Here is a 27570-nt window from a genome sequence, read left to right on the forward strand (position 1 = left end):
ACTAACGGGTGACGATTTTTGCTTATGATGGCTCCCCGAAACTGCTCGCCTTTAGCTGTTTTGTAACTTGTTTATGAGACTTTGCAAATGCAGGCTGATGATTTTGTGGCAGGGGAAACTAATCACAGCGTCTGAGTGGAACTGCTCTCATAGCTCCAGTTTGGATTGTTTGTTAAACACACACTTACAATATTATAATAGTCAGTCATATTGTCTGCATCAAATGCCTGCTGCCTTAAAAGTCACAAATCAATCATCATTGTGCTTTTTAGAGTGTGTACAACTTTTCTTCCAGCGCCACCAGTACTTTGTTTTATGACTAAATACCTTCAAAACTAATGATATTCCCATCAGCCTCAGCTTTACTTTATGTTCAATCGGCAAATGTTAGCATGCTAACACACTTAAAGAAGATGGTGAACATTATGCCTGCTAAACAACAGCATGTTAGCATTGTGATTGTAAGCATGTTAGCATGCTGATGTTAGCATTTAGCTCAAAGCAATGCTTTTTACAGCCTCACAGAGCAGAGTGTGAACATTTTCATTTCTCATTTGTTCGCAGCTGTGAATTTTCTTGACATTTTCAAAAAGTAAGTCCCGCGTTCACTCAGGTTTTATTGTCACTTTGAAGTGGAATTTTCACATCTTAAAGTAAGGAAAGAATTACACAAAAAAAAGATCTTTTATGAAAACCAACATGCTTCCTCACATGACAGCATGATCAGTGTATGCTGCTGGCAGGTGGTATTTGTGCTCCACAGGCATCCAACTCTAGCAACATCTGATTAATTATTGTGGGCCCATATGGTAATCATACAAGGACCCCATCTGGAGGCTGACTTCAACAAAAACAAATAGCCAGTGGCACCTTCCTTTCCATCTTTTCCCTCCAGCTTCACATTTGCAAGTCCTGCATGTCAGAATGTGGATGCCAGAGCTTCGTTATCTGCTGCATGCTTCAGAGGACAGAGGCCTCGACCCAGCTGCGAACTGAAGAAAGTTGCTAAAACCACTTGCTAAAACTTCTTCCAGATGATTATTTTAAACATAATAGCATTTAAGAGTCCTGTTATTACTCTGATTTATATGATGTCAACTGATATACAATGTGGAGTCACAACCTAATGTTGTGGCACTGTGATTACAGGCAGAAATCCCATGATCATAAGCCTGGGTCACTTTGAGAACTATAGTTGTCTGATCACTAACAGGATTTAGATGGTTAAAAGCGACACATATGATCACATAAAACCACACATCCAGGGCCATATTGGATCATAGCTGCATAATTTGACATTTCTGCTCTATCCTATTATCTTAATTTCCTTAATCTAAAAGCTAGTTTTCTAACAAATGCTTCAATGTAGAATATTTATTTTGGGGTACATGTGGTAATCTGCAGCAATACTTAAAACAGTAAATGTGGATGTGCTGCATTTTAGTAAAGGCAGAACATTTTTCTTATCCTGTCTTATTTTTTTAATATACTATATGTACTATACACATTTACAGGCAGATTTTCCAAACAGTGATATATTTTTCCACCATCAAAAAGCAAAGGGAGTGTTAATAAATTAACAAGCCACTATTACATGTTTAGTAAACAAAGAAAGGTGATATCATGCAGTCACTGTTTTCCTGATAGAGTAACAATAAAAAAAACATCCAACAAGAAAGAGGTGAAAAGAGAGATGAAAGAAAGGAAGAGAGAAAGGGAGAATGAACATTTACAGAGTTGTTTCATCAGCAATGAATACAAGGCTGGCTTCGTAAACAGATGCAAAACTGTTTTACATCTGGCTTTGTTCTAGCCGTAGGCTCTGTATTTTGCACGTTCCATCAGTGGTCACCAATACAGACTGAGCTGTCATTTGGCATCAGCTCTGCTTCAAAGTTGTATTCTTCTTTAAAAGCAAAGAGGTCAAAGGCACCAGGTCAGTGAAGCAGTCAGACTCTTTTCTAGCCTTTCAAGCTCTTAAGTTTTCTCTAAAGTGTTTTCTCCTCAGCTACTCCTGTGTCACATGACCTCCACTCCTGTAGGGGAGTTCACAGGCAGTTGACCTGTCAGTTTCTTGTACTTCATACATTTCTAGTTTGTCACAATAACAGAATAATAAGACTTGCAATATGGAAAAAACATTAAGTTCTTAATGTCAGGGATGATAATGCAGTGCAGGTCCTACTCTCTCTTGTCTGAATGAGAGGCAGATGTATCTTTGAACTCTTCTCCTCCCTCTGTGGTCTGGATGGATTAAAGCCTGTTAATTTAAAAGATGTAACATAGAGCCATGTTGGTCCATCTGTGCATATTACTGTTGGCATACAGCCAGCTCTCATCCTCCTGAGTATAGAGTGTGTATGTATGTACGCTTACATATGTCAATGCATGTGTGTGTCCTCTTCTGTCTCTTTTTCCCTCTCTTCCCTGCCTACATAAAATCACATTAAAAAGACAAATAAACTCATTCATGACTGGAGCCTCTTTTGATCTCAACTCAATTTTCTGAAAGTATATAATTTCCTCCTTCGTGACTGGATGATTGGATCCATTGTAGATATATAATACAGAAATCAAAGTATCAAGGGATTTACTGGGATTCATCACATCAATTTAAATGATACAAAAAAACAAAACAAGGTACAGCTTCTAATGGGAAATCAAGTAGCTAAACTTATTTGTTGATTACTCTTCTTCACTCTCATGCAGTGTCACTACTGCACAGTACTCAATATTATTTTACTGTATAGTAATATTTTTATAATATTAATAATTAGAGGGAGAAGAAAGTCTTCTTCTGTTTCTATAGCACAATTCATGCGTATAGTGCAAACAAGTGCTTCACACAACAGCAAATAATCATAAACATTTACTATTAAAAAGTATACATGCAGTGTAAAAGGATGAATTTGAATAAAAGAAAAGACAAGATAAAATAATTTGTAGATTTAAAACATAGTTTAGGGGCATAACAAACAAAATCTGCCTCCCCATGCCTTTTAGTTCAAGCTTGAAGAACAATCTAAAGGCTTGAAAGACCGCACAGGGACAGGTCTCTTAATTATAGTGGAGAGATAAGATGGGGTAAGGCAAATTAGTGTTTTAAAAACAAACTAAATAATCTTACCTGTCTGTTACAGACAGGCCAGACTGTCCTCACCAACGTCTATATAGCTCGTTTACACAAGCAGCTTATTACGACCCGTGTTTACGCTTATTGTAGGATGCGTGGTAATTACGACAGGCACAAACCAGGAAGTCAGGTGACGTAATATGAAGAGCTAAAAAGTCCGCTTACGGAAGTAGTGGCGTGGATGGACTGCACAATCATTTGAAGGACTTTCACCCCAAAGGTCGGCGTTCGTGTCCTGTATAAACAAAAGTCAACATTGAGCTATTTAAAGTTTTAAGTGCTTTACGTAATATACTTAATTTACGTTAGTTGCGTAATTTACGTAACGTATTTTAACTCAAACCATGATCTTTTCCTGTCCAATCAAATTTGTGACAGTTCCACGCGTGTTTAACGTCACGTGATTTACGTAAGGTATGCTTGCAGCCCGTCCTCAACTGCCGCCGGTAGGGGCGTTAATTTAGGAAACGCCCCTGTGGGTCGTATTAGAGGGTAGGAACAAACGACCTATGTGGTCGTGTGGGTTGGCGGACTTGTTGCTACAGGCTACTGGTGCAAAAGTTTTAAACTGCCAAAGCACAACAGGAAACTACCAGCCTATTTCAAAGAAGCACGGCTGCTGTCGATGACGCTCATGTCACATTTTGAGGAAATTAATAATATTGCAGTCAGTGGTGCGCTAGGATCCGGTGATTGACTTGCAGCTGTGTTGATGACAGGCTCTAATTAGCCACTGGGGCAGTCAGTGTGGCATGAGTGCAATAATATATGTATGCAAATAAATCTTGACGTTTGTTTATCCCCACTTGGTGTAACAGAAACGAAGGATCGGGGGAATTCAGATACCGTCACTACCAAAAAAAAATTACTTTAAGAAACTTTCCTGAGTCTCTAAATTCTCTGTCACTCCTTACACTTATAAGGAGGCCAAAACTAGCCATAGTATTTGTAGAAACTATTTTTACTCACACCTGTTCTTAATGTCTAACCTGTTGCTGGAGTGGCTGTTATTTGACTTATGCCATAGTCCTACTGCTGTTCAGTGGGCGTCCTGTATGAGATGAAAGCGTGATGAGGATGATCTCTCTTACATTTAATCTCTACTGTGTTCAATAGACCCTTTTCACGTCAGACATTTTGACTTGTCATAGCCAGAAAAGCACAAGTGTAACTAATAACATTAACGAAGACTCAGTTCCCTCAAGTGTCCCAGTAAGCCATGACAGTGAGCCAGCATGCACAATAACGGGAACCTGGAACTGGCTCACCTAAATGGAATTAAGTTGTTTTTAAATGTTATCAATTACACCTGTGCTTTTCCTGCTAGGATGAGCCAAAATGTCTGCTGTGAAAAAGGTCTATTATAGCCCAACTGCTTTACACATTCAAATATGCAGCTTGAATATTTGCCTCACACAAAAAGTCTGCAAAATCATTGCGGTTCTAATAATAACCGGCATATGATTTGAGATGTATGAAGTTACAACACTTCCTGAGGTTAATGCCACAGCTTTATTCCACAGATCGTTTCAACACAATTACTATCTATTTCTGATATTGTGACTCAAAAACTCAGTCTATTTTAATCCTCATTGTGGAGGTGGATTTTAGGTAAACAGATTTATGCTGTTGACTGGTGCATCTCTGCTGCACTCTAATCTATATAATGGGTTTCAGGCAGAAGACACTAATGTTGCGATAATGCTCAAGTTACTTTAGAGAACAATTCAAACGGCACACTGGCTGGCAGGAGTGGAACCTGATACAGTACGAAGGAGGTCCCTCCATCCAACTGCAGGGGAGGAGGGGGAGAGCAGTGCTGATTGCAGGAATAAATATAAGTGTTCAATTGCTTGTTGCAGGGTTTGAAAGCTTGAAAAACACAGTGGCTGATTGTTACCCAGACGTATTTCACACAGGAAAGTTTCATAAATGAGGATACATCTACATGAGGTCATTCTTGTATATGTTGTGGCTGTCATGGCCAAGCTTGAGGACAAATCATTTAAAGCATAGAACTGTATACATTCATCGGTGGAGCTGAGTAAATGAATTGGTATTAGTATTATTATAAACCATGATCATGAGGACGCCATGGAAACAGCAGATTTAAAGTCATGATGTCAGAGGTTGTAAAAATAGAAATAGTCATTTTCATTTCCTGAAAATGTTTAAAGCCAACATTCATCGTTTTATTCCTGCAATCAAAGCCCCTTAAGGCAAATTTGTGATATTGGGCTATATAAATAAAATTGACAATCAAGAAAGACTGACCTCATATTCTGTAGAAAAACAGGCCACACACCAGCACGTAGAACCACATGGAACCAGGGTTCTTAGGCAACTATTCTGCAACCCATTAGGGAAAGCTGAAAAGTGAATGATTTGGTCCCATAATAAAATATTTCACCATTATGAACCTGGCAAACAATATAGTAGGCTCCAATAAAGAGCAGTTGCATTTTCTTTCCACCTGTTTCAAGTTTAGACACCACCATTCTGCTTCATCACTGGTCTCTGACTCCTAAATGACCAGAGGACATTGTGACAGGCACGTAAAGAGCACAAAATGAACATAATCTATGAAAGATTGATAGGACTATTGATCAACTCACTTGTTTCAGTTACTTTTCATGGAAGAAAATTCTAGTTGTGGCTTACTGCAGAGAATGAACATCACCAGCTTGCTCCCACATCAGTCACATGTGTATCCTGTCAAAGTTTCAGTGAGTAAGGAAGTGGTTTCCCAAAGACAACATGACAACATCAGCGACACTCAGTGTTCAAATATCTTTTTAGAACCATGCATGTATTTCACAAAACATGAGAGGTACAGTGACTTACAAAAATGTATATTGCAATGCATTTGAATGAGTGTATATATAATATATATTTAAGCCCTAACATTTATTTTAGACATGTAACTCATTCAATTCCTGTAACACAAGTTTTGTATACAACAAAAAATGACTAGTGCAAAATCTTTAGTACCATTATTATCTGTATGGGAAAGTAGACAAATAACAATAATGATAATAAACAGTATGAAACAGTTAAGAAGATTAAAAACATGGGTGAAGGAGATTTGTACAGTATATGCTGTTAAACACTTGCTCTGTTTTACAAAATTTGCTATAAAAATACACAAAATAGGTTATAAGACAACCTAATGTTACAGTATGTTTGGATTCTCTCAAGATACACATTTGTTAGCACGTTCAACAAGACTCTGTGCTCAAGGATAAAGGAATCAAATATATATATATTTGATTCATTTATCCTTGATATATTCTTGATATATATAATCTGTATTCTGAATCTTCATCTTTTTGTACAACCCATTTAAAATCTGAAAAATCTTCCAGCACATTGTGGCCCCATGTGATACTGAATGATAACAAGTTTATGCTTATTCCAGTACCCAGCTTTGCCCCCAACTTTACACTAAAACTCTGCAGGAATACTGCAAATAATCTAATTAAAGATAATAAAGTTCTTTTTATTTTATCCTCATAGGGCAGCTACCCTCCTCTATAGAGAAGTCAGAGTGCAGCGCAGCTTGAGTTTCTCAAGGACGCTCCATCAGGATACAGAAGGTGCTTGAACTGAAGTCATCTGCTGAAGGATGGCCTCCTTCGTTTTTACTGTGCCACCCTGCTGAACCTCGGGTGTCACGGTGATGTATTAGCTTAGATACACTGGACAAAAAGCTCTTTGTGTGTATGTTATAATGCAGAATGGATGAAGGATACAGGTGAATTTAATGCCAGCATGGATTTACACTCCACTGAACCTCAAGAGTAATATTTTTGAAACCAACAGCACATGTAGTGCTAAATAATCTCTTAACTCCCTAAAAACTAAATATTTTTCGGTATTTTGAGTAGAAGCAGGAAATAAAATCACTTGCAGTTCTTTATCAAAGTGTGAAGCATCTTCTGAAATGTAAAGCATGAATCTAGATTTCCTCACTAGGGCTTTCAGTGGATTTCCCAGAGAAACACTACACCTGGTTATTCTGTGTGTTTGATTATTTATAACCACAACCTTCATGAGGAAATCTAATCTGCAGGACGCCAGCAGGTCTGTGTGTCCTCTGCAGTGAAAGTGATTTTGCTGAAATGGATCTAAATAGGTCACGTAGGCATGCTGTAAGCAATTAAAACAATAATTTACCAAAGAGCTGTGTGTGTTTTCGGGATTTTCATGCATAAACTAGTTTTCCCCAAACGAGAAATTTGCACATGAGGAAAACGCTCAAAAGAAATGTTTTCAATTTTTTTCCACTGAACATGCAAGGTGCAACAAGGGGTTTCGTTAGCTTCACAAAGAATTATATTCTCCTTTAACATGTGTTTTTGTGTGTAGAAAATCAATTTCTGTAGAATCTAATTGAAAAAACAAGTACAAGTTATATTTATACACTTCATAGAGGAGTAAAACTGTAATTAGCCTGCTAATTTCAACAAAGTAAACTGCAGTACTACAGTTGGAGATGAACTGAATTCTAAAGTCTGTATGGATGACATTGTGTGATGTTTAATCTGGTCTTGTTGGAGACACTAAATTCACTGGATATGTTAAAAATACACAGAGCATTGCTGGGAGCTGTATGTACAGTAGCAGTATTTAGTTTGTTTCTCGGGCAGCACACAAACATGAACAGTTTAGCAAATCTTATATTTATTTCAGAGAGCCAAAATAAACCTCTTGATTCTGTTTGAGTTTGTAGCTGCCACTTCCTAAATTAGATTTACAGCTTTCCTTTGTTTCAATGTTTCAAAAGACACTAATATAAGGAAAACACAAGAGGAGAACATATGAAGTTAAAATTGAATGGGAGGTGAAAGATGCCAAACTGTCCATTAAAATATGTTTTCACTGATTCCCGTTGATTAGACCTCTGCTCAGGTTGAAAGTGGGTGGCGCTATTCCGTAAATTATGAGATGTGAGATCCCCTGACTCCATCTACTAATAAGAATGATGAAAGCTGTCCCTGCCTACCAGGTGCATCAAAGCTAACAGGAGAATCCAGGAAATTTCAAGCACAGTCTGTACAGGCCTACACAGTCCTAAGAAGAGGTCTAATCAGCCAAATTCATTAAAATCACCTGTGTGCGTTTACAATGGGTGTGCAGGGCTTTTAATACAGTAGCTCTGGAGTGTGCAGGACTTTAGGCAATTTAGGATTATTAAGCAGGTAAGAGCTCAGGGTTTAGTTTCAAACACATCTCAGACTGTTGTAACATGTTTGGCAATTTCCCATCTACCATATTATTCTCTCCACACAAAGCTAATGTGGGGGATGGTGGGACATCGAATTGTCTAATTGTTTTTTTAAATGGTTATGGTTTAAAATCGTATAAACAGTAAATAGTCCAAGTAAAATTATTACAAGTAAAAGATAAAAAATATTATTATAAAGACTATAATTGTATATGATTATAGAAATACTGGTAATGTCTTTTTTGATCTCTTTCGATATCTGAGGTCTTTTTTCATGTAGATGTTTGCCATATAGAATCAAAACAAAACTAAAACCAACACATTCACCTCAAATCATACTAAAAAAGAAAGTGAAGGCTTTCTTCAATTTCACCATAAAGGTTCAAACAAATTCTTCATTTCTGGATATTTCTGTTTTTTTAAATATATTATAATTTCTGTCTCTGAGAGTGACTCTTCATCAGTTTATTATCTTCCAGAAATGTGGGAGTTTCAGATGAAATCAGGAACCCAGTGTTATGTTTGAGAACGTTACTGTCCACCTCACTCATTATAACATTTTCCAAACTGAGCAACTTTGACATCTGCGGTTCTTCTTGCTGCTGCTTTCTTGTGTTCAGGAGAAACACAGAACATTGTGGATGGATGCATCTGCCTCGATGATTATGGCTCCACGAAGCAGGACAACCATAGAGAGCTGACTCAGTCAGAAATGATGGCAGCGATGTTCTGTGGCCTGTATTTACAACAGCTGCTTTTTGTGTGTGTCATTAGAAACATCTGCATCAAAAGCTGGGGCTGAAATATCAAATTAAAATCAGTGTGTTTATTGCCTGAGAACGTCATTTCACCCAATGCTTTCTGGTTTAATTATATGCCTTCCTCCTCTGACTACTTTGAACAGTTACATCTGGCCAGTAACATGCATCTGGCAGAGGAAAGGGAAACATCAGAGCCATATCACAAAACTCTGACAGAGGGGAGTATATGTACGTGTGCTCATTAAGATACTTCTCTTTTTCACAGGCCAGAGGAAAAACATTAAGGTTAAATACTATAGTATTAATATAATTTAAAGCCTTACTTGTAACCAATAACAGTACGTACTAATACCACACTGTAAAAATACTCTGGTACAGGTAAAAGTATTACATTTAAAATGTTACTTAAGTAAAAGTATGTAAGAATAATCAGGAAAATGTACTTAGATTATTATTATTACTCATGCATTAATGCAAAATCAGGAACATATGGTTGAGGTGAAGCTAATTTTAACTATTTTGTATAGGACTGCAACTAATGATTATTTTCATCATGGATTCATCTGCTGATTATTTTCTCAATTAATCGATTGATTGGTTTGTAAAAATCAAAATAATTAAAACAATTAAAAGGAAAAGCAGTAAATCCTCACATTTGAGAAGCTGGAACCGCTAAATGTTTGGCATCTTCTGCATTAAAAGTGACTTTTGATTGACAATTATCAAAATAGTTGCCAATTAATTTTCTGTCAATCGACTAATCAACAAACTGTTTCAGCTTTACTTGTATATACTGTTGGATAGTTTAATTTATAACACAGCATCGTATTATACATGCTCTTCTTAGTTTGTAAAGTAACAAGTATCTGAAGCTGTCAAATAATTGCAATGAAGTAAAAGTACAATATTTATCTGAAATGTAGTGGAAGTAGAAGTAGAAAGTGGCATGAAAATAGTCAACTAAAGTACAAGTATCTCAAATTTAAGTACTTGAGTGAATGTTATAAAACAAATTACACAATTAGTCAGAGTCCTTTAAGACCTCAAAATGCAGTACTGAAAGTATTTAGGGAATGGAAGTGTTGAGAAACCACAGTCAGCTGATTGCTAAGCAGATGGGTTGTGGTGTTTCCAACACATTTAAATGAAACAGCACAGCTCAGTTGACACTAAGCTCTGGACACCATCAAGTCAACAGCAGTGGAAGGTCTGTGCTGCAGGTATGGCATTGTTCAATGATCTGAATATTATACAGGAGTTAATTTAGATTCAAACACATTTTCATTTACTAAGCTTTGTTGAAAAATTATGTAAAATTTGATCAAATGCTGGTCATTTTCAATGTTTTCCCTTTTTTCACAGAAATCTCTAAGACAGTTCTTCAAGGCAAAATGGATTATTCAGATGATTATCAATATATTCTAGACTATAACTACAGTTACGAAAACAATATCACTCCACATGAGGAGCTAGTTTTTCAGCACAAATCATCGTGTTTAAATGAAGCTCTGTGTGTGTGTTTGCTCGTGGTCAGCGTGGTAATTTTTCTGCTGGGCTTCTTCGGAAATGCTTTGGTCATTTGGATTTCTGGCTTCAAGATGAAGAAGACAGTCAACACCACCTGGTACCTGAGCCTTGCGATCTCTGACTTTGTCTTCTGCACCTTCCTCCCTTTCAACATCACCAACACGGCAATGGAGGAATGGATCTTTGGCGCCTTCATGTGTAAATTCGTCTCCTCAGTCATGTTCCTCAACATGTTCAGCAGCGTCTTCCTCCTGGTCGTCATCAGTGTCGATCGCTGTGTGTCAGTCGTGTTTCCGGTTTGGGCCCAGAATCATCGCACTGTCAAAAAGGCATCGATTGTTGTTTTACTGGCCTGGCTTCTCGCCATCGCACTGAGCTTTCCCTCTGTGATCTTTCGGGATGTTGGCACTCACCTGGGTAGGACCATTTGCTTCAACAATTATACGTTTAACCAACACAGTCACAAGATAGTTGCAGTGAGCCGCTTCCTTGCAGGGTTTTTTGTCCCTTTCACCACCATCATCATCTGCTACGCTATAATCATCCTCAGACTTCGAACCAACAGGATGACCAAGTCCACCAAACCCCTCAAAGTCATGACTGCACTCGTCGCTGCTTTCTTCATCTGCTGGCTGCCCTACCACGTGTTCATCCTGCTTGAGCTGGACCACCAAAACTACCATCACAACATTTTACGCATCGGACTCACAGTAGGCACTTCTTTGGCAGCAGCGAACAGCTTCCTCAACCCAGTGTTGTATGTTTTCATGGGCAATGACTTCAAGCAGAAGTTCAGGAGCTCTGTGCTCTCAAAGATGGAGAATGCGATGGCAGATGAAGGCCGCACCACCAGCCGATACCTGTCCAGGTCCAGCTCCATTGACACCAGAGTTTCTACACACATCTAGAGGTGTCACTCCAAAACTGTTTCACTCAGTGCACACACAAAAATACTTCAAATATGCAATTAATTACTGTAACACAAGATGTGAAATATATATGAATCAAGTCTGTATAGATTCACAGTACAAATGAGCCTCTTTGTTGCATTTTTCTACTTTTGGCAGCAAAGAGAAAGTTGTTGCCATTTTAGGCTCACAAACACATAATGAAGTTGAAGAATCTGCAAGCTTGAGACGTACTTAGCTCATTTTGCATTACAGGGTGGGTGACATCAATCTCATCCAGCAGAAGAGTTTTCAAAGCAATATTTGTGAAAAGTTTTGTAGGCAATTATATAACTGTAAATTTAGTTGTAAAATACGAGGACTGTAAAATATGAGGTATATTTTCTGATAATACAGTTGTAAAATACGAGGACTGTAAAATATGAGGTATATTTACTGATAATACATATATAAAAAATGTATCATCACTATATTAAGCATTGTCTGTAATTACATTAAGCAAAAGGAACACTTGAGCGGCTCCTTTCACAAGAGCAATTTTGCATGTATTTACAATCACAAATGGTGGCAGCGCCACGTTTCACAAATGTTGTGTTGAATGCAAATTGCAGATACATTTGCGAGTTTTGCAGGGCTCTTGCATGGATTGCAAGTATGGTATTTGTTCTGATTAATGAAACACGTCCAAATTTAGGAAAATAATCTTATGTGGCAAATCTCAGCTTGTATGTTGCAAATTTGTTGTTCATTTGCTGTAGAGTTGACTGTTGTAAAGATTTCATTGGCTTCCTTGACCTTCCTTGAACTAAAATGATAAGCACAAAGCCAGAGACTGGAAATACACAGAAGATAATGAAGAACAATCGGAAAAGAGCAAAGAGTTGATTACTGGCATTTCTTTTTCAGGCGCATACAACCTCAGTTGTTGCATCACCCCAAAAAGCAATGTTCTGAGGTTTCATTTACTGACATCACAGTACGCAACTATTTTTGTGTTGCAGACACAATGTGCAAATGCTTGGAGGTTTGCCGCTGAGATATGCACAGTGTAGTTAGTTCTACTGCTCTGCATACTATAATCTGTTTTGGACAGTTTATTGTGTGAGATTAATGTATCTCTGTAACAACTCAGTATAGCAATCATGATGCAGTACAAATACACACACACACAGCTGTTGTTAAAAACAACTTGTTGAATGGACCTTTATTTATGTTATTTCATGTGTGAAAGCTGTACTGTGAATGTGGTTTGTGCAGATGCTTGAATGTTTTTTTTTTCTCTTTGTTTCCATTTTCTGAAATAAAGCACTAACTATTACAATCAGCTCTTTGATGTATTAATATCTCAATATCTTGATTCATTTATAATTTATCCACGGTCATGATAGTATGATCACTTTCAGATGAGAACTTTGATATAAGTTAAAAGACTTAAGTTAGATTGGAAGAATTAGAATATTGTATCTGTAGTTCTTTGCAGTCAGAAAGTGCCAACATTCCTCGCATTTTCATATTGCAACATCTCCAGGGTAAAAATTAGTCTTCCCCTGGAGGTGTAAACAGCACAAAAAGACATGATTAATGTGTTTCTGCTATGAACAGAGAACCTCTGAACATAATATCTGTAAAGTAATTCACTTCTTCCTCAGTTACAACATATGAGGAATGATAACAAGAAGAAGAGTGTCTAGTGTTTTTTTTTATGTTGAAACAGTGGAAGGAAGGGGGAAGCCCCAGACTGCAAAGGTTACAAGGTCCAAAGTTTCATTGCCAGTGTGTCAGGAAATGAAACTTTGGACTGGTTACCTTTAAAGCTGCATTAATCAGTCTTTTTTATAGTAACAATTGGATCATCTATAAATGTTAAAGTGCCCACTTGAAGCCACAAGCCCACAGATAATCAGCTCTGCATTTCCCCTCAGCTCTACAAAGCGTTTTTCTTTGTTCTTAGCTGTGTTAGCGAAAGAGCAGCACCAAATGGCAGACAGACAAAGGTACAGTGAACACAGTGGAGCATTTGCTGGCTAAAGAGTCAGATATTTATATCAGTAGTTGGTGGAGACCAAAACAAAGCTAAAAGGAGAATGAATATTGGACTTGCATTCGCTCAGGTAGTCAGAAACACGACTCCAAATCAATACTAATCTTGCTCCGTATCTGGTGGATGTGTAAATAGGCAACTGCGTGCTAACATGTTCACTATATCAACTTTTAAGATGCTGTGTTTACAGCTTGTTTCACTGCCCTTGAATTCAAAAATCTATTAATGCTGCTTTAAGCCCACATTAGAGGTTCCGATAGTTTTTTTTTATAATTGACCATTGCATGGTTGTCATGTTTGCAGATGATCTCCCAAAAGATACCAAAAAATAGAAATCCTAAACTTCTGTAGTAACCCTACATACAATGATTTTCCTTTCAGTTTCCTTTATAGACACCTGAAACTTTATGGAGAATGTAAATAAAATACAGATTAAATTATTTTTTAAACCTGAAAAATGTAGTGTGCAGTGCCCTTTTTCAGCCCTGAGTAATGTCTGCAAAAAAAAGACCCTGCTTGCACTACTCACTGCTGCTAGTTAAGCTCATTGATCTGAGGGCATGCTAATAACTAAGGCAACTAAGATGAAAATATCACGACTTTAATCAACTCAGATCTTCTCTCATCTGGACAATCATGGCTGGACAATAAGAGAAAAATCTTCAGAGATTTTAGTAAGAAAACTAACCTGAAATATTAAAAGTGAGAGGGACAAAAATGATTATCTGGCTGCCTGGTGTTGTCTGTGTTTTACAGGAAATCTTAGTCGGGCACACTGGACCATACTGCATGTAGTTGTAATTTTACTTGTAATTGAGTATATTTACATATGTTTGGGTATATTAAGTATTATAAAAAGTATACTAAGTACTACTTTTATTCACTCTATGGCTTAATAGCCTAATGGAGGAGCCTAGCGAGACTGTAGAGAGATCCATTTACAATACATTTTGTTTGTGAAAACACATCACCTTTTTACTAGTCATCTTAATTCCAACGTTTCTTCAGAAATTTTTTGTAAAAACAGTCGACCATAGAAAATAATTTTATGTACTCATTTATTGGGCCTTATCACATTACATTCAGTCCATAGAAAATACATTCAAATGTGACACCTTTGTTTATAAAGTGTCAGCTTGTCAATGAAAGCAAGAGCCAATAAAGTTTAAAGCATGTGTTAAAAATAGAAACAACTTCTCAAGTTTGCTTGTTGAAATACAAATATTGTTGTGTGTGTCAGCACACACTATAAAAATATAGTTATATCATACTGAAAATGGAAGTCAGTTCATGTTTTCTGGCTCTGTCACCAGTGTTTTATTTATTTATATATCTATCTATGTATTTATTTATATATTTGTTTATTTTTAAGCATATGGCATAGCACATCGAGTACTGTTAGACGTGCTGCTTATAAAATCTGAGCAGAATTTTCACACTTTTGTGGAGATTTCTTTTAATTACGAAGAGCAAAATTGTCAACAGCTTTAACTGTTTACATAGTTCTTCTTACAACAATGCAATAAAAAAACCTAATGTAATGCCTAATTCCTCAGTGATCTTTGGGGCAAGCATTGCACAGCGAAGTGCTTTTTTGGATTTCTGCATCGAGTCCAGTGTTAATAAAAACATATTCACAACTAATTTAGTCAACATGTGCACACCAGAGATAAATAAATGCTGTCGAGATAAATCCTCTTCTCTCCTTGAGTCAGTGCCTTCAAGAGGAATTATTCATCTTCTTGAATATGAGCTGAGAGTTCTTTACCTTTTCATCATCGAAAACATGATTCCTCTTACATACAGTAAGTTGATTAACTTACAAAAGCTTGGAAACACACAGTATCGTCATCAGGTAGTTATAGCCTGCATATTGCATTTTTCCCTCTGACAAAGGGCTAAATGTTTTAAAGTTTTCAGTAATGTTCATGTAGAAAATATTATTGGTTTGTAACTGTGATAGCAGCAGAAGATTTATATATTTTAATATTTTGATTTCTCATAATTGTTATTTCTCTTTTGCACAAAATAAGCGCATACCACACGCTTTGCAGTATTGTATAACATCTTTTGGGTCAAATGTTTTTTTCACTGGTACCAAATCACCCAGCACAGTCAGACAAGCCTCTCTGTAGTCACAGCCATTGTACCTTCTCCGTGATAAGGCATGTGCACATGCCTACACAGCACATGTGCATAGAGCAGGATAAGAAGTGCTTTTCATTCAGACAAAGAGAAAAACAAGCCTCCCCAGGTAAAACTGCCTCTTCTATGAATGCACGAAGCTGCTGAAGTTCAACAGAAAATGAAATAAGACGAATAAAAAGTGAAAATAGGAGAATAAAAAGACTTTCTTCTTACTACAGCTTCAACCTATGTGACTTCACAGGGATAAAAAATATTTAAGTCATGTAATCCTACAAAATATGGTGCAGAGTCTGTTGACAGAACAGTCCAATTAAAGGAGGAAATAAAAGGAAACGAGGGGATCACATTTATCATCTTGGCATATATTCCTCTGGAACTCCGGACATCTTCCTTTTCTTCAAGGCAGTGTCTACTGTTCTGATCAGTTCATTGATGTTCGCTCGCATTTCAGGAGTGTAGGGGTCATATTCAAGCTTTCGTAGCCCTGATCGCTTGAAGTTTCCATCCTTCTGGCCCTCAACGCAAAGCAGGCGGTCCTCAGAAACCTTCAAATCCAGAAACTGGACCATCCCCTTCAGCTTGGAGAACAGGTCCCTCTTCAGATCCTCAAAGTGGACTACCTTGACGTTCTTCCCATAATTCAGCCAGTCCAACGTGTGGGACGCCCACCAAGGGGCATAGTTCCTCACAAACTCGGGCCACTCTACAGGACAAATGAGAGGACAGAAAATAAATGAACATGGACTTGAAGGTACCAATGTACTAGCTAAAGTCCATCATATTATGCAAACTGAAGCATGGGAGACAGAACAACCACTCAGCTCATCTTACTGAAGAAATCAGGACCCTTGTTTCTCAAACATTTAAAAATTATAAATTGCTCTAAAGAGCCAGTAAAAAGTTATTCACTAAAACTGAAGAATAAGGCACATTTATCAAGCAGCTAACTACATATTACAGTGAAGTGTAAGAGTAATGTTTAAGAGTAGCTCTCAAGTGGTCACAATTAATCACATGTATGCTCAGAGCAGGAATAGCCAATCTGACATCTACCATATTGTTTTGTGGTTGTTTTATTGTTCATTATTTTATATGTGTCAAATATTTAATATTGGCTAGCAATTAATATGTGAAATTAATAACAATCTAGTAAATTTATAATAGGGATGAAATAATAGGAAATTGGCTGAAATGTAGACAAAAAAAAATCAAAACTGGAACAGGAAAGAAATCCTGCCGCTGGCAGACACTGATAAATCAATATAAGCTTTATTCTTGTTGTCTGCACCTCTCATAAATGAAAAAAGTGATGAAACATCCTATCAAATGTGTGTTTGCACACAAGAAAGCAGCAACTGTAAAGGTGAGTATTTCGTAAGTTGTACGAAATTTGTTAAATAGCTATTATTCTTAAGTAGGAGTAAAAGTGACAGATTAATTCATTTATTATTATTATTATTATTATTTTAAAGCAGCTGCAAAATACAAAAATGACAGGAAAATAACACTTTAAAAGTCAATGTGGGTGCTGAATAAAGAGGAAGTGAGAGTCATGATATGTGCAAAACACGGATGTCATTTAGCTGAGAGGTCTGTTGCGTTTCATGGCAGGGTACAATAAGTCATTTCTAAAATGTTTGGAATATATAGTGGACATTCTTGGTTGTCAGTCAAACTGCAGGGGTACTCTTGCAAAATCCTTTGCTTGCAACTTTTACTCATTGATAATCTACTGGCCCATAAAAGCAGCGGCTGGCAGGAGCCGTGCTGCATTAGCAATGTATCTTTACTGTTAGGAGAGGTTGTCGTTAAAGTTTAAAGCCTGCTGAGTTTGGAATGCTGTCTCAGAAACCAATGAGAGAGGCAACTTTAGTACCACAGTGGACAGAATATTATATACTGCATCTAAAAACACAACCAGCTGTATAGAAACACTGAGGAACTGCATCTCTGATCACACTGGGTCTGTTCTCTTTCCTATCAGACTTTCAAAAGAAACCAGAGCTTAAAATAATTGCAGCCCTCCCCCTAAACATCCTGTTCTGCTAATGATGCTAAGATATTAATGTTCTTATTAGGAGATGTTTGAGTTCAAAAACCCAAATGAAGGGGTTTATGTAAAAGCCTTTAACTAAATCCAGCAGATAACACTGAAAAATAACAGACTGTGCTTTGTAAAATGAAATGCCCTCCAAAATAAGTTAAATTTGGCCCTGAGTTTACTTTATGGGGCCACACCGGAAGGCATCAGTGTCTGTAACATCATCTGAGCCCCACAGTCTCCCTCCCGCTGCAGAGGTGAGTGCATCACATCGTACACGTGACCCCCCCAAACACAATGTCACACTGACTCTTAAACTGGATCCTCTCTCTGTATTCAAAGTGGCAGCTGTCAGAAAGCCTTTCTCTTTACTGATGTCACTGCATCATTTCCCCCACCAACACTAGGAATAAACAGTCATTGGAAATGGCAGGCCAAATGTGCTGATGTTTTCACAAAGAGAGACAACTGCTGGGTCAGCAAGTCTCCATCCTCGGGAAAATCGATTAAACCTAGCAGACATTCAGAGAGACAATACACGGACAAGACAAAACCAGTTTCCATGGTTACCAGGACACACTTTGGTGGGTGAATGCACTGAGAAAAGCAGAATATGCATGAAATATAAGGATATCTTGGCACAGGGCATAACATTTTATAGACAAAGAGTTACTGGACCCAAAAGTTTCATTTCTTTAATCACGCCATGAACAATGACCTTTTTAATAATCCTTAATCATCAAGTGGAATTTAGCTGGACTAAATTGTGCTGATTAAATGGCTGTACAATGCAGGGTGACACACTCGATGTAAGACAAAATGTAATGGTCAAAAAGGGACAAATTAAGTCTGTAAAAGTACTCTGTCTTAATATGATATATTATCAACATATCAACAACATTATAATCTATATTATATATCAAGCAGCTAATTATTACAGAAACCGTAAGATGATTTGTTTTTACTTGAGCATAATCTTAGAGGAAGTTACTTGGATACATATATACGCTGTAACATAAAGGATTGATGCACAAGGCTTAAAAATGTTCTGTTCCTTCATGCCAACAGCTTTCTTAAAGGAATAGTTCGACATTTTGGGAAATAAGCTTATTCACTTTCTGGTGAAGAGTTAGATAAGAAGATTGATTTCCCCTCTCATGTCTGTCCATTAAATATGACGCTACAGCCAGCAGCCCATTATATTAGCTTAGCACAAAGACTGGAAACAAGGGGAAGTAGCTAGCCTAGTCCACCTACCAGCACCTCTAAAGCTAACTAATTAAAATGTTATATCTCGTTTGTTTAATTCATACAAAAACCGAGGTGTAAACACAACAACCCGTTGTTTTTTGAGGGGTTATGTGCCGGACTATTTCTTGGCTGGGGGCAGTCTCCGCTGGATGCCTAACTCAGAGCCAAATGAGATATAATGTGTTTATTAGTGAGCTTTAGAGGTGCTGACAGGTGGATTTTGTTACCTTTGGAAAAACAGGCTAGCTATTTCCCCGTTTCCAGTCTTTGTGCTAAGCTAAGCTAACTAGATGTTGGCTGTAGCTTCATATTGAACAAACAGATATGAGACTGGTATCAATCTTCTCATCTAACTCTCCCACAGAAAGCAAACAAATGTATTTCCCAAAATTTCGACCTATTGCTTTAAGTGTCTAATCATCACAACTGGGAAGAATTTCTGTGAAGAATGTACACATTTTCTATACACACAGTCCATACGTATACATTTCCTAATGAAATCTAGCACAAGTCTAAAGAACAAGCTGGTTCCACCTGATGACATAACTCACTAACCAGAGTGCCTGTGGTTGTGGTTGGTTGGCTACTTGTTTCATTTCTCTTTTCTGAAAACAGACAGATTGTTCCTGATATCACGTTTGAAATGGTTTTGAAACATCTTCAATTCACAAACTTTGTGCTGAGCCACATTGGTTTATAAGGTCAAAAGCATCCTAGGTTTATTGCTCATTTCATCCACTTCCTTACCAGCCTACGTCACCATACACCCAGTTCGTTAATTATTACTACATACTCCCAGTGACATTGATGACAAATTTTCCATTAAATTTGATTAAGCAGGAGGAAGTGTTTGAAGCAATAAATTCCTCAGTGTGTGCTGTATTGACCGAGTAAGCAGAGTTCTCCTGCTTGCTGAAGTAGCCTGTAGTTCCTCCTTGCCTCCAACTATGTCACTGTCACATCAAATGACGGCACTGGATACACAAAGAACTACTTGGCGAACTCCGCTTTTTCAATACAGCACGCACTGAGCATGTCTTCAGTTGTTTAGTTTAAAAAAAAGTTATTTCTGTTTGTTTACATTAGTATGCAGGATGCATTGTTATAAATACTGTACAATATTGTGGCTACAGCAGCTCACCTTTCCCTCTCCAATGGGCCTGGGAGGCAAATCCAATGTGGCCGCCATATTTTCTGTTAAATTCTGCCATGAGGGCTTTGTAGGGGTTTCTGATCATGAGGATGCTGGAGTCAAACGCTTCGATCTCCTTCCTGCCACTCTCATGTGTCTTAATGCAGATCGTCCTCCCACTCCGCCAGTGGTCCCGCTCCCCTTTAAATCCTGTGAAACAATGACATCCCACAGTGAATGTATTTAATCAACAGAGGTGTATTCATGAATGGATATGTTTGCGAATCACGTCAGATAAAATGTTGAAGCCTACCTTTATTGTAAAGGGAGCCATCAAAGTAATAGCTGCCGGTGTAGAAGCCAGTGGCGAGCTCTATGAGGTGGCGAGCCCAGGTGTTGCCAGCTCCGGGGAAACTGGCGAGAGCCACCAGCTGCTTGGCACGAGTGGGGAGGAAGTGCCGGTCCATGCAGCGGTTGTCTGACAAAACACCAAGACCAATAGGCTGTATTACTGATTTGTTGTATGTATAAAATTACTGTTTACTACAGTGATAAACATGGGCATGATCTGTGACAGTGCTTCCATATGTGGCGTGAAAGACAGTGGTCTATGACTTTTAAGCTTCAAATAGATACTGAAAGTTAGTTACTTCCTGATTATTTTAGCATAGTTCTGTAATAACATGGGCTAAAGAAATAAAACATTGTTATGTTTTATCATTTAACATCATTAGAGAAAATGAAAGGTCTAAATACAGGGATATAGACACATTATGAAGTTATTTTTTGTTGTGCGTGGATTAGCTTGATTCCACTTCATCAAAAATATCCTAATAGTTTCCAGTTACTGATGTTAATGTGTTGGTTAAGATGTTTGGTCAGTTAAAAAAAATTCTAGAGTAAAATAGACAATAGGTGCAGATTTCACTTTCTGCTGCAGCTTGTTTTTGTTTTGTTTTTTTGCTTCGCAGCATCCTTTTTTGTTTACTGAGCTCTGTGTTTTTGCTGATCCAAGCCACAGCTGTCCAGTGTGTTGAGGAAACACTGTCTACAACAACGCATATGCCAGAGCAGACTGATACTAGACTTTTGGGTTTGATAAAGACATTTGGGAATAATAAAAAACTTTTAATATATATTAGTCAATATCTGTTTTATATTATTTTCTTTTTTCACATAAACAAAAACAAAGTTGTTTTTTTAAAATTTGGTTATTAAAGTGTTGTGATAAAGGTATGTCTTATTATTATCAAAGATGGCAGTAACAGTAAATATTTGATGACAGTACATTTTTAAAGTGAATTTTATTGGAAACTAAATTACTGTAAGTGCTTAAAAAACAAAACAAAAGGTAAGACAGAAAAGGAATGCAGAATAAGGCATTAATAAGTGCTTTATAATGACTAATAAGAAGCCAATATGCTACTAATATGCATGCTAACAGGCAACTAGTTAATGGTGAATATGTGTACCTTAATATAAAGTGCTACCATTAATATATTATATAGATGATATACTGTATACCTGCTCTAGTACACACAGAGGTATGAAAAAAGAAACATGGGGTAGAGTCATGTATTTACTAGTTTACATGAACTCAGCAGTTGGACTTTTTCACACTCGATACATCACTGTATGACTGTGCTGTCAATATGCATGCATGTGTTTCCTGCTGTGACTTACACTTGAGTTTCCTGCCTGTCATTTGAACGTGCCCTTATTATACTGTTGTGACTGTGCTGCCAGGCGTGAGCCACCAAACTTTACCTTGAACCTGTGTCTGGTATACCACAAAGTACTCGTCGTCCCCGCAGCTCTCAAACTCTTCCCCGTGGCAGCGGTGGTGACACATGTCCTCATTCTCCAGCTCATGAAGGGAGAAGAGAGGAGTTGGGAAGCCGCAGTAACATCGATCTCCAGCTAGGACGGCCAGTGATTTCTCCTGAAATACAGCAGCCATTACACACTGAAGACACATGCAGAAATGTACAATGCATGAATACACACATCCACTCACCCTCTCTGTGCACATGTCCACACACTTGTCCACAGACATGTTTTGGATGACCGAGCTGAAAGGAAGTGCCAGAGTGATGTTTTCTGGCCTGTGGAAACACCCTTTGAAAATAGCGCTGCCATCTGAAACAGACAGAACCAAAATGTTATTCACTAATAGGAAAAAAGAACCACAATATACTCCAGTTTTATGGTTACTGAGCACAGCTTCCATTAGCTTGGCCTCTATTCACTGACCCCTAATGAAGAGATCCCACCGGAACCCTCCCTGAGTCTACTGAGGCCCTGACCTGCCAGCAGACTCAACCAATAGCAGCATTTACATCCCTGCAGTGTGTTGATGACCTTTAACCTCAAATCCTCACTCTGGTCTGATGGATAGACCATATCACAACAGCAGGGAAGAGCTGCTTCTTTTATTTCAGAGGAAGGTGTTGGTTTATCTGTAAGAAGATGCTTCTTGCTTCTGCACTTACATCTTAGCTTACTTACAGAATGATTGAACAATTATTCATTCAGCCTCAAGACTGTTTAGAATGATTAATCAAACAAAACAACCTGAAAAGGGAAAGTGGTTTTAAATCACGGTTAAACTGTTTATTGTATGCAGCCTGTGGCAGGAAGGTTGTGAGCAGCATCACTTCGTTAGAGATTGAAAACCACTGTTTTAAGTCACTGCTGAAGAAAATCTAGCCATGTGTGTGTATCTAATGTTTTATTCATTTTTGACCTTTTTCTCTCTTAAAGTTGGATTTTTAATGTCATGTCCAAGTTCTCTTTATTCCCCTGCAGTATATCTTCAGTGCGTCCTCTTTCTTTTTCTGTGGCATAGTTTTTTAGATCAAACTGAAATGCTTTTTTTGCGATCTGTTGACTCACACACATGCAGCATCCAAACATATATTACAAACAAGGTCTTGAGAAGCAAATAATAGAACATTGATGCTAACACACAGCTACGGATGGGCTGTATAACAACGAGGCAAAGGAAATAAATGCAGAATAATATCTGTGCACTGTGCAGGATTATCATAGCAGTTAACTTTTACTGTAAACACTCAATCATGTGTCTCTAAGTGGCAAAAACTGAAAAACAGCCACCTCAACACATTTCCTGCATTTCCTCTCTGATGTTCTGAGCAGGGCTCACATGATGATTGGGGTCAGAGGTGAAAACACAAATATGAAGAGCTTATTCAGCAGTCTGATATATGGCAAACAGAGGGGTAAAAAAGCAGAAACGAAAATAACAATAAACAAACTGAACTGGACCAGGAAAGTAAGATTTAGATTCAGTTGCATAAATATTCACCATAGATGTATATACTAACTCTCTCCTTTCATCAGGAGATTATTTCTAAGAAGTAGTAGGCAGATGAGAATAAAGGAAGAGCAACGGGGAAGAAAGAGAAAAGTTACCTCACCATGTGGCCGGGACTTTTTAAAATCTCAAAGCAAAAAGTACCAAAGAAAGGAACATACACTGTCTTGCAACAATTTTTTAACAAACTACCTCAACACAGATATTTTTCACTTCTGATAATCAGCCCTTCCTTCACTTCACTTCAGTTTTCCAGCAGCAGGCAGCAAGTGTTTAAGATGCAGACCACGACTGGCTGGGCTATGTAGGTAGCACAGCTCTCCAGGGAAAGAGGTAAACACAACAGAGCAGCCTGCTCCCAAATGTGGCATTAATCCAAAATAAAACAAATATTTTCCCTCAAAACAGCCAGGCTCGTTATCATTTCTGAATCAAAATAGAATCTTTGTCCCTCAGTGGATCATTTATACAGTATACTCAGGTCTGCTCATGTCTTTCTCAGCACATGGACATCACTTCCAATATTCACATTTTTTCAATATCAAATAAAAATGTTTAGGACCAAATTTCGATTAAAGTTATTGAAAGAAATTATTCAAATTTCAAACATGACAGTGCGCTGTTGTGTGTACTTGATAGCCCCGTGTGGAGTTTTTTTGTTGCTGCAGAGCATCAGACTCACAGCGGCGCGCTGACTCCTGGCTCAGCTCCAGCCTATAGATGGACAGTCGGTTGGCTCCTCCGCACTGGTTGCTCTTCTCCCCTTTGCACTCCATATTGCATTCACTCTCTGAAGCATTGGGCGCCTGGATTTTGTGCCCACAGTAGCACTCTGCTCCGAACTCCAGACCCGCGTACATGTAACCTCTGGAGGAAAGCGAAAGGAAAAAGGATTAGTATCGTTAGTAAAGGAAGACAGAGAGGTTCAAGTGATTGTTCTGAGCCTTCATTATGTGCCTTAATCCTTCACAGGCCAATACAGATTATCATTTAGAGCAACTGGATAAGCAGAACCAAACAAATGATGCACAGAGGTAAAGATGAGAACACATCCAAACATTACAACTGGAATAACATCTCTCTGGTGAAGATGAGAGAAATCACACTTGCTGTGAGGCAAAGCCAATTATAAATATACTTGAAAACTGAATCCATCACACAAGGTCTCTTCTCTCCTTTTTGTTGCTTCATGGAGGATCTGACTCCCAAGAGGCCTTTCGGATGCAATTAGATGTCTAACACACCCCTCACACAGGACAAATCCCCTGGGCTGTCAATCAAACCCAAACCTCTGTGTGCTGCTATGTGCTGTTGCCCCTCATTTGTTTGTCTGTTTTTATTAACTCGCTGCTCTGTGAGAGGAGCCGGGTAGGCTGCGAGGAGCAAGAAGCAAGAAGATGCTGAAAACAAGCATTTCTTTCTCTGCTCCTATTCTCCACTCTTTGAATCAGTGATGGGTGTAATTCAATGCATTCGATAGAGCCGTCCCCGTTATTCCTCAGGGAGAAAAAAAATAGGTGAGAGAAAGACGGTGAGGGAGCAGTCAGAGGGAGACAGGATGTGAGGAAACAGGAGACAAATGGAGGAGAGGAGCAGAGAGGTAAATGCTTTGAAAACTGGAGCATACATAACTGTTTTCCCATGTTTTAACCCCATGCAAACACCCAGAATCGACAAATACAGATATTAGATATTATTATCAGCTGATGTTTTTTTATGTACATATGCATACCTTAAATTGAATGAACAAAATTTTCATCAGGTCTCCCTCCAATTTAGTTACAAAAATTGTACAAGGGTGTTGTATGTGACCAAATGTATGCGGACACCTGGGCATTACATCCATATGTGACTGTTGAATGTGTCGTTGAAAAACCATATGCTCATATAACAACCTCAACCCTTTCTGGGAAGGCAAGACACAAGATTTTTGGAACCTGGCTGCAGGTATTTGCTCCCATTCAGCCACAAGAGCATAACTGAGGTTGAGCACTGATGTTGGGCGATAAGACCTGACTCGCAGTCGGCTCTCCAATTCATCCCAAAGGTTTTGGATGCAAGGCTGGATTATCAACCTAGCACAGCGGTTAATTACCACAGGGCCAAATAATTGTAAAAGGTGCTCTTGAATCCAGGCTTTTCAAAAGATATAATATATAATAAAAAAACAGTCGCATTTTATAGACAAATTGCCTGCACGCTGACAAAAAAAGTCAGAGGCTCCTGAGATGCAAAAATAATCAATTTATTATTCCATCTGCAAAGGTTCTTTTTGCATCTCAAGAGCCTCTTCTGCTTTTTTTGCCAGTGTGCAAGACATTTTTCTATGAAATGAAACTACCACAGGGCCCCAGAAGTCCAGGGGCCAAACTCCAGGCTCAAGGCTTACTGTGTGTTAACTGGTTTGTTCTAATTTAATCAAACATATGTTTAGGAATATGCAACACTAAAGCACAATATCACCCGACATGATATAGGTCTTAAAATGGGTCCTCCTTTATTACAGAACTCTGAGGCCCTGTCTTGAACAGAGTCTTGGACGGCGTCAATGTAGCATTAAAACCTTCATTATTTCAGTTTTGTGCTCTCATGTCGCATATTCCAACATTAATGTGTTTAATCAAGTTATGACAGAAAATCTGGGGCCAGGTAGTATTCCAGCACAGAAAAACTGGTCACGGTGCATAGACAGCGGGGGAAACTGGGGCTTAATAGTGATCTAGCAGCTAATTTTTTCTCCCTAACAGGTTGATCTGGTGGGATGGGGTTTAGGCAGGGGCTCTGCAGTCAAGTTCCTCCACACAAAATACTTCTTTATGGACCACGGGGGCATTGTCATGTCGAAACATGAATAGGGCCTTCCCCAAACTGTTGGAAACACATGTTCAAATATTATTGTATGCTGTAGCAGTAAGATTTCCCTTAATTGATACAAAGGGGACAAGCCCAAACCAAGAAAAACAGCTCCAGTCCAAAAGTACACAAGTGGCAGGGGTGTCTACATACTTTTGGCTGTTAGTATATTTTGGTTGGACAGCAATGTTATTCTTCAGTGTAGTGTTCTCAACTATGATAAAACTATGAAAAAACTATCATGAAACGGATGACTGACATAACAATCTCAGCTCAAGGTCCATTTAATAGCTGTCCTGAAGCTTTTGATCATATCACATGATCTTCATCAGCTGATGCATTCTGCCCAGTTGTCATGGTAATGTACATACATGTTCAAATAGCATTTTGTCAGGGCACTTCTAGTCAAATTTTGTCAAATGCGGTAAAAAAATTTACTTTGAAACTAGTGGATAAGTGTTTTTTGTTGTTTGCTGCTGTCATACCTTTCTGCACAGTTGTCCTGGCAGCGGAATACAGTCATTTTTTTGTAGTCAAAAAAGGAAATTCCTCTCAACGCTCTTTTCTGTGTGTCATCAATGTAGCAGCCAATATACTTTGCTGAAAAAGAAGAACAAATATTAGTTAGGTAAGCATACAGAAAGACAGACGTTTTAAAATAAATTACATAGATATATACAGTATATGATGTTTCTAGCTTAAGAATTGACTTCAGCTACTGTACAACACAGTCAAAATAATTTGTGAGTTGTTTGACCATAAAGTGAGTACTATCCACAAAAGCCTCTTCTTCATATGCCTACACAGTGTAGTAACAGAGCACATGAGGAGTCCAAACTGGGGCAGAATCTTTATTTATTTATAAAGACACACATCCCCTTCTAGTGGCCTGTAACTGTAGTGGCAGTCATCTCTCTCTACATTTTTCAGCAAGTGTGTGGGGGTTGGGCTTCAGTGAACCTCTGCAGAGGGATACAGCAACCCTTCAACAGCTTCTTCACTCCCATTAAATCACTGCTCCTGTTGCTCTACTGTACCTTTAACAAACAAGCCGCTCACCATCTGTGCTGTGCCATTACCTCTCTGAGCCTCTGTTAATAGCTAAATGGGGGAAGCATAGAGTCCTAGTCTCCTGCATTACTTTAATTGTTATGGTCTAAAGGCCTGAATTTGAGCAGCTTGTGATGTGCTGCAGGACTCAGCTGTAATCT

At 38.2% G+C, this 27570-nt stretch overlaps 2 protein-coding genes and 2 long non-coding RNA genes across 6 annotated transcripts in view; 2 read left to right on the forward strand and 2 right to left on the reverse strand.

Moving 5' to 3' along the window:
- Positions 1 to 500: 500 nt before the first annotated feature.
- LOC122875903 lies at positions 501 to 3245 on the reverse strand. The gene is made up of 3 exons (XR_006377937.1): positions 3128 to 3245; positions 2377 to 2431; positions 501 to 2260 (listed from the first exon to the last, which is right to left on the reverse strand). It is a non-coding gene; the product is annotated as an uncharacterized LOC122875903 (long non-coding RNA).
- A 16-nt stretch (positions 3246 to 3261) lies between these two features.
- LOC122875905 lies at positions 3262 to 9210 on the forward strand. Of its 2 annotated transcripts, XR_006377939.1 has the most exons (3): positions 3262 to 3353; positions 6650 to 6729; positions 8981 to 9210. It is a non-coding gene; the product is annotated as an uncharacterized LOC122875905 (long non-coding RNA). The 2 variants fall into 2 exon arrangements; XR_006377938.1 differs by having other exon boundaries at positions 6650 to 9210.
- Positions 9211 to 10185: 975 nt separating this feature from the next.
- cmklr1 (chemokine-like receptor 1) lies at positions 10186 to 12880 on the forward strand. The gene is made up of 2 exons (XM_044196287.1): positions 10186 to 10341; positions 10484 to 12880. Exons 1-2 carry the CDS (start codon positions 10266 to 10268, stop codon positions 11554 to 11556), a joined length of 1149 nt encoding a protein of 382 aa, XP_044052222.1. The 5' UTR covers positions 10186 to 10265; the 3' UTR covers positions 11557 to 12880.
- A 1758-nt stretch (positions 12881 to 14638) lies between these two features.
- wscd2 (WSC domain containing 2) overlaps positions 14639 to 27570 on the reverse strand; it is a 41563-nt gene continuing 28631 nt past the window's right edge. For both annotated transcript variants that reach the window (XM_044196286.1, XM_044196285.1), the window contains exons 3-9: positions 26845 to 26959; positions 24189 to 24373; positions 22187 to 22308; positions 21937 to 22111; positions 20483 to 20647; positions 20179 to 20379; positions 14639 to 16448 (exon numbers count right to left, since the gene is read on the reverse strand). In XM_044196286.1, coding sequence (XP_044052221.1) covers positions 16096 to 16448; positions 20179 to 20379; positions 20483 to 20647; positions 21937 to 22111; positions 22187 to 22308; positions 24189 to 24373; positions 26845 to 26959 — 1316 coding nt within the window. In that variant the 3' untranslated portion in view covers positions 14639 to 16095. The remainder of the gene's footprint in view (positions 16449 to 20178; positions 20380 to 20482; positions 20648 to 21936; positions 22112 to 22186; positions 22309 to 24188; positions 24374 to 26844; positions 26960 to 27570) is intronic.

This window comes from Siniperca chuatsi, linkage group LG5, assembly GCF_020085105.1.
Source record: "Siniperca chuatsi isolate FFG_IHB_CAS linkage group LG5, ASM2008510v1, whole genome shotgun sequence".
Taxonomy (NCBI): domain Eukaryota; kingdom Metazoa; phylum Chordata; class Actinopteri; order Centrarchiformes; family Sinipercidae; genus Siniperca; species Siniperca chuatsi.

What these genes read in the sequence shown, in the direction of transcription:
- cmklr1 (XM_044196287.1), top strand. Translation starts at nt 10,266, where the DNA reads ATGAAACAGCACAGCTCAGTTGACACTAAGCTCTGGACACCATCAAGT. An exon ending in GTGGAAGGTCTGTGCTGCAG is followed by an intron (nt 10,342 to 10,483) that starts GTATGGCATTGT and finishes CTTTTTTCACAG; the next exon opens with AAATCTCTAAGACAGTTCTT.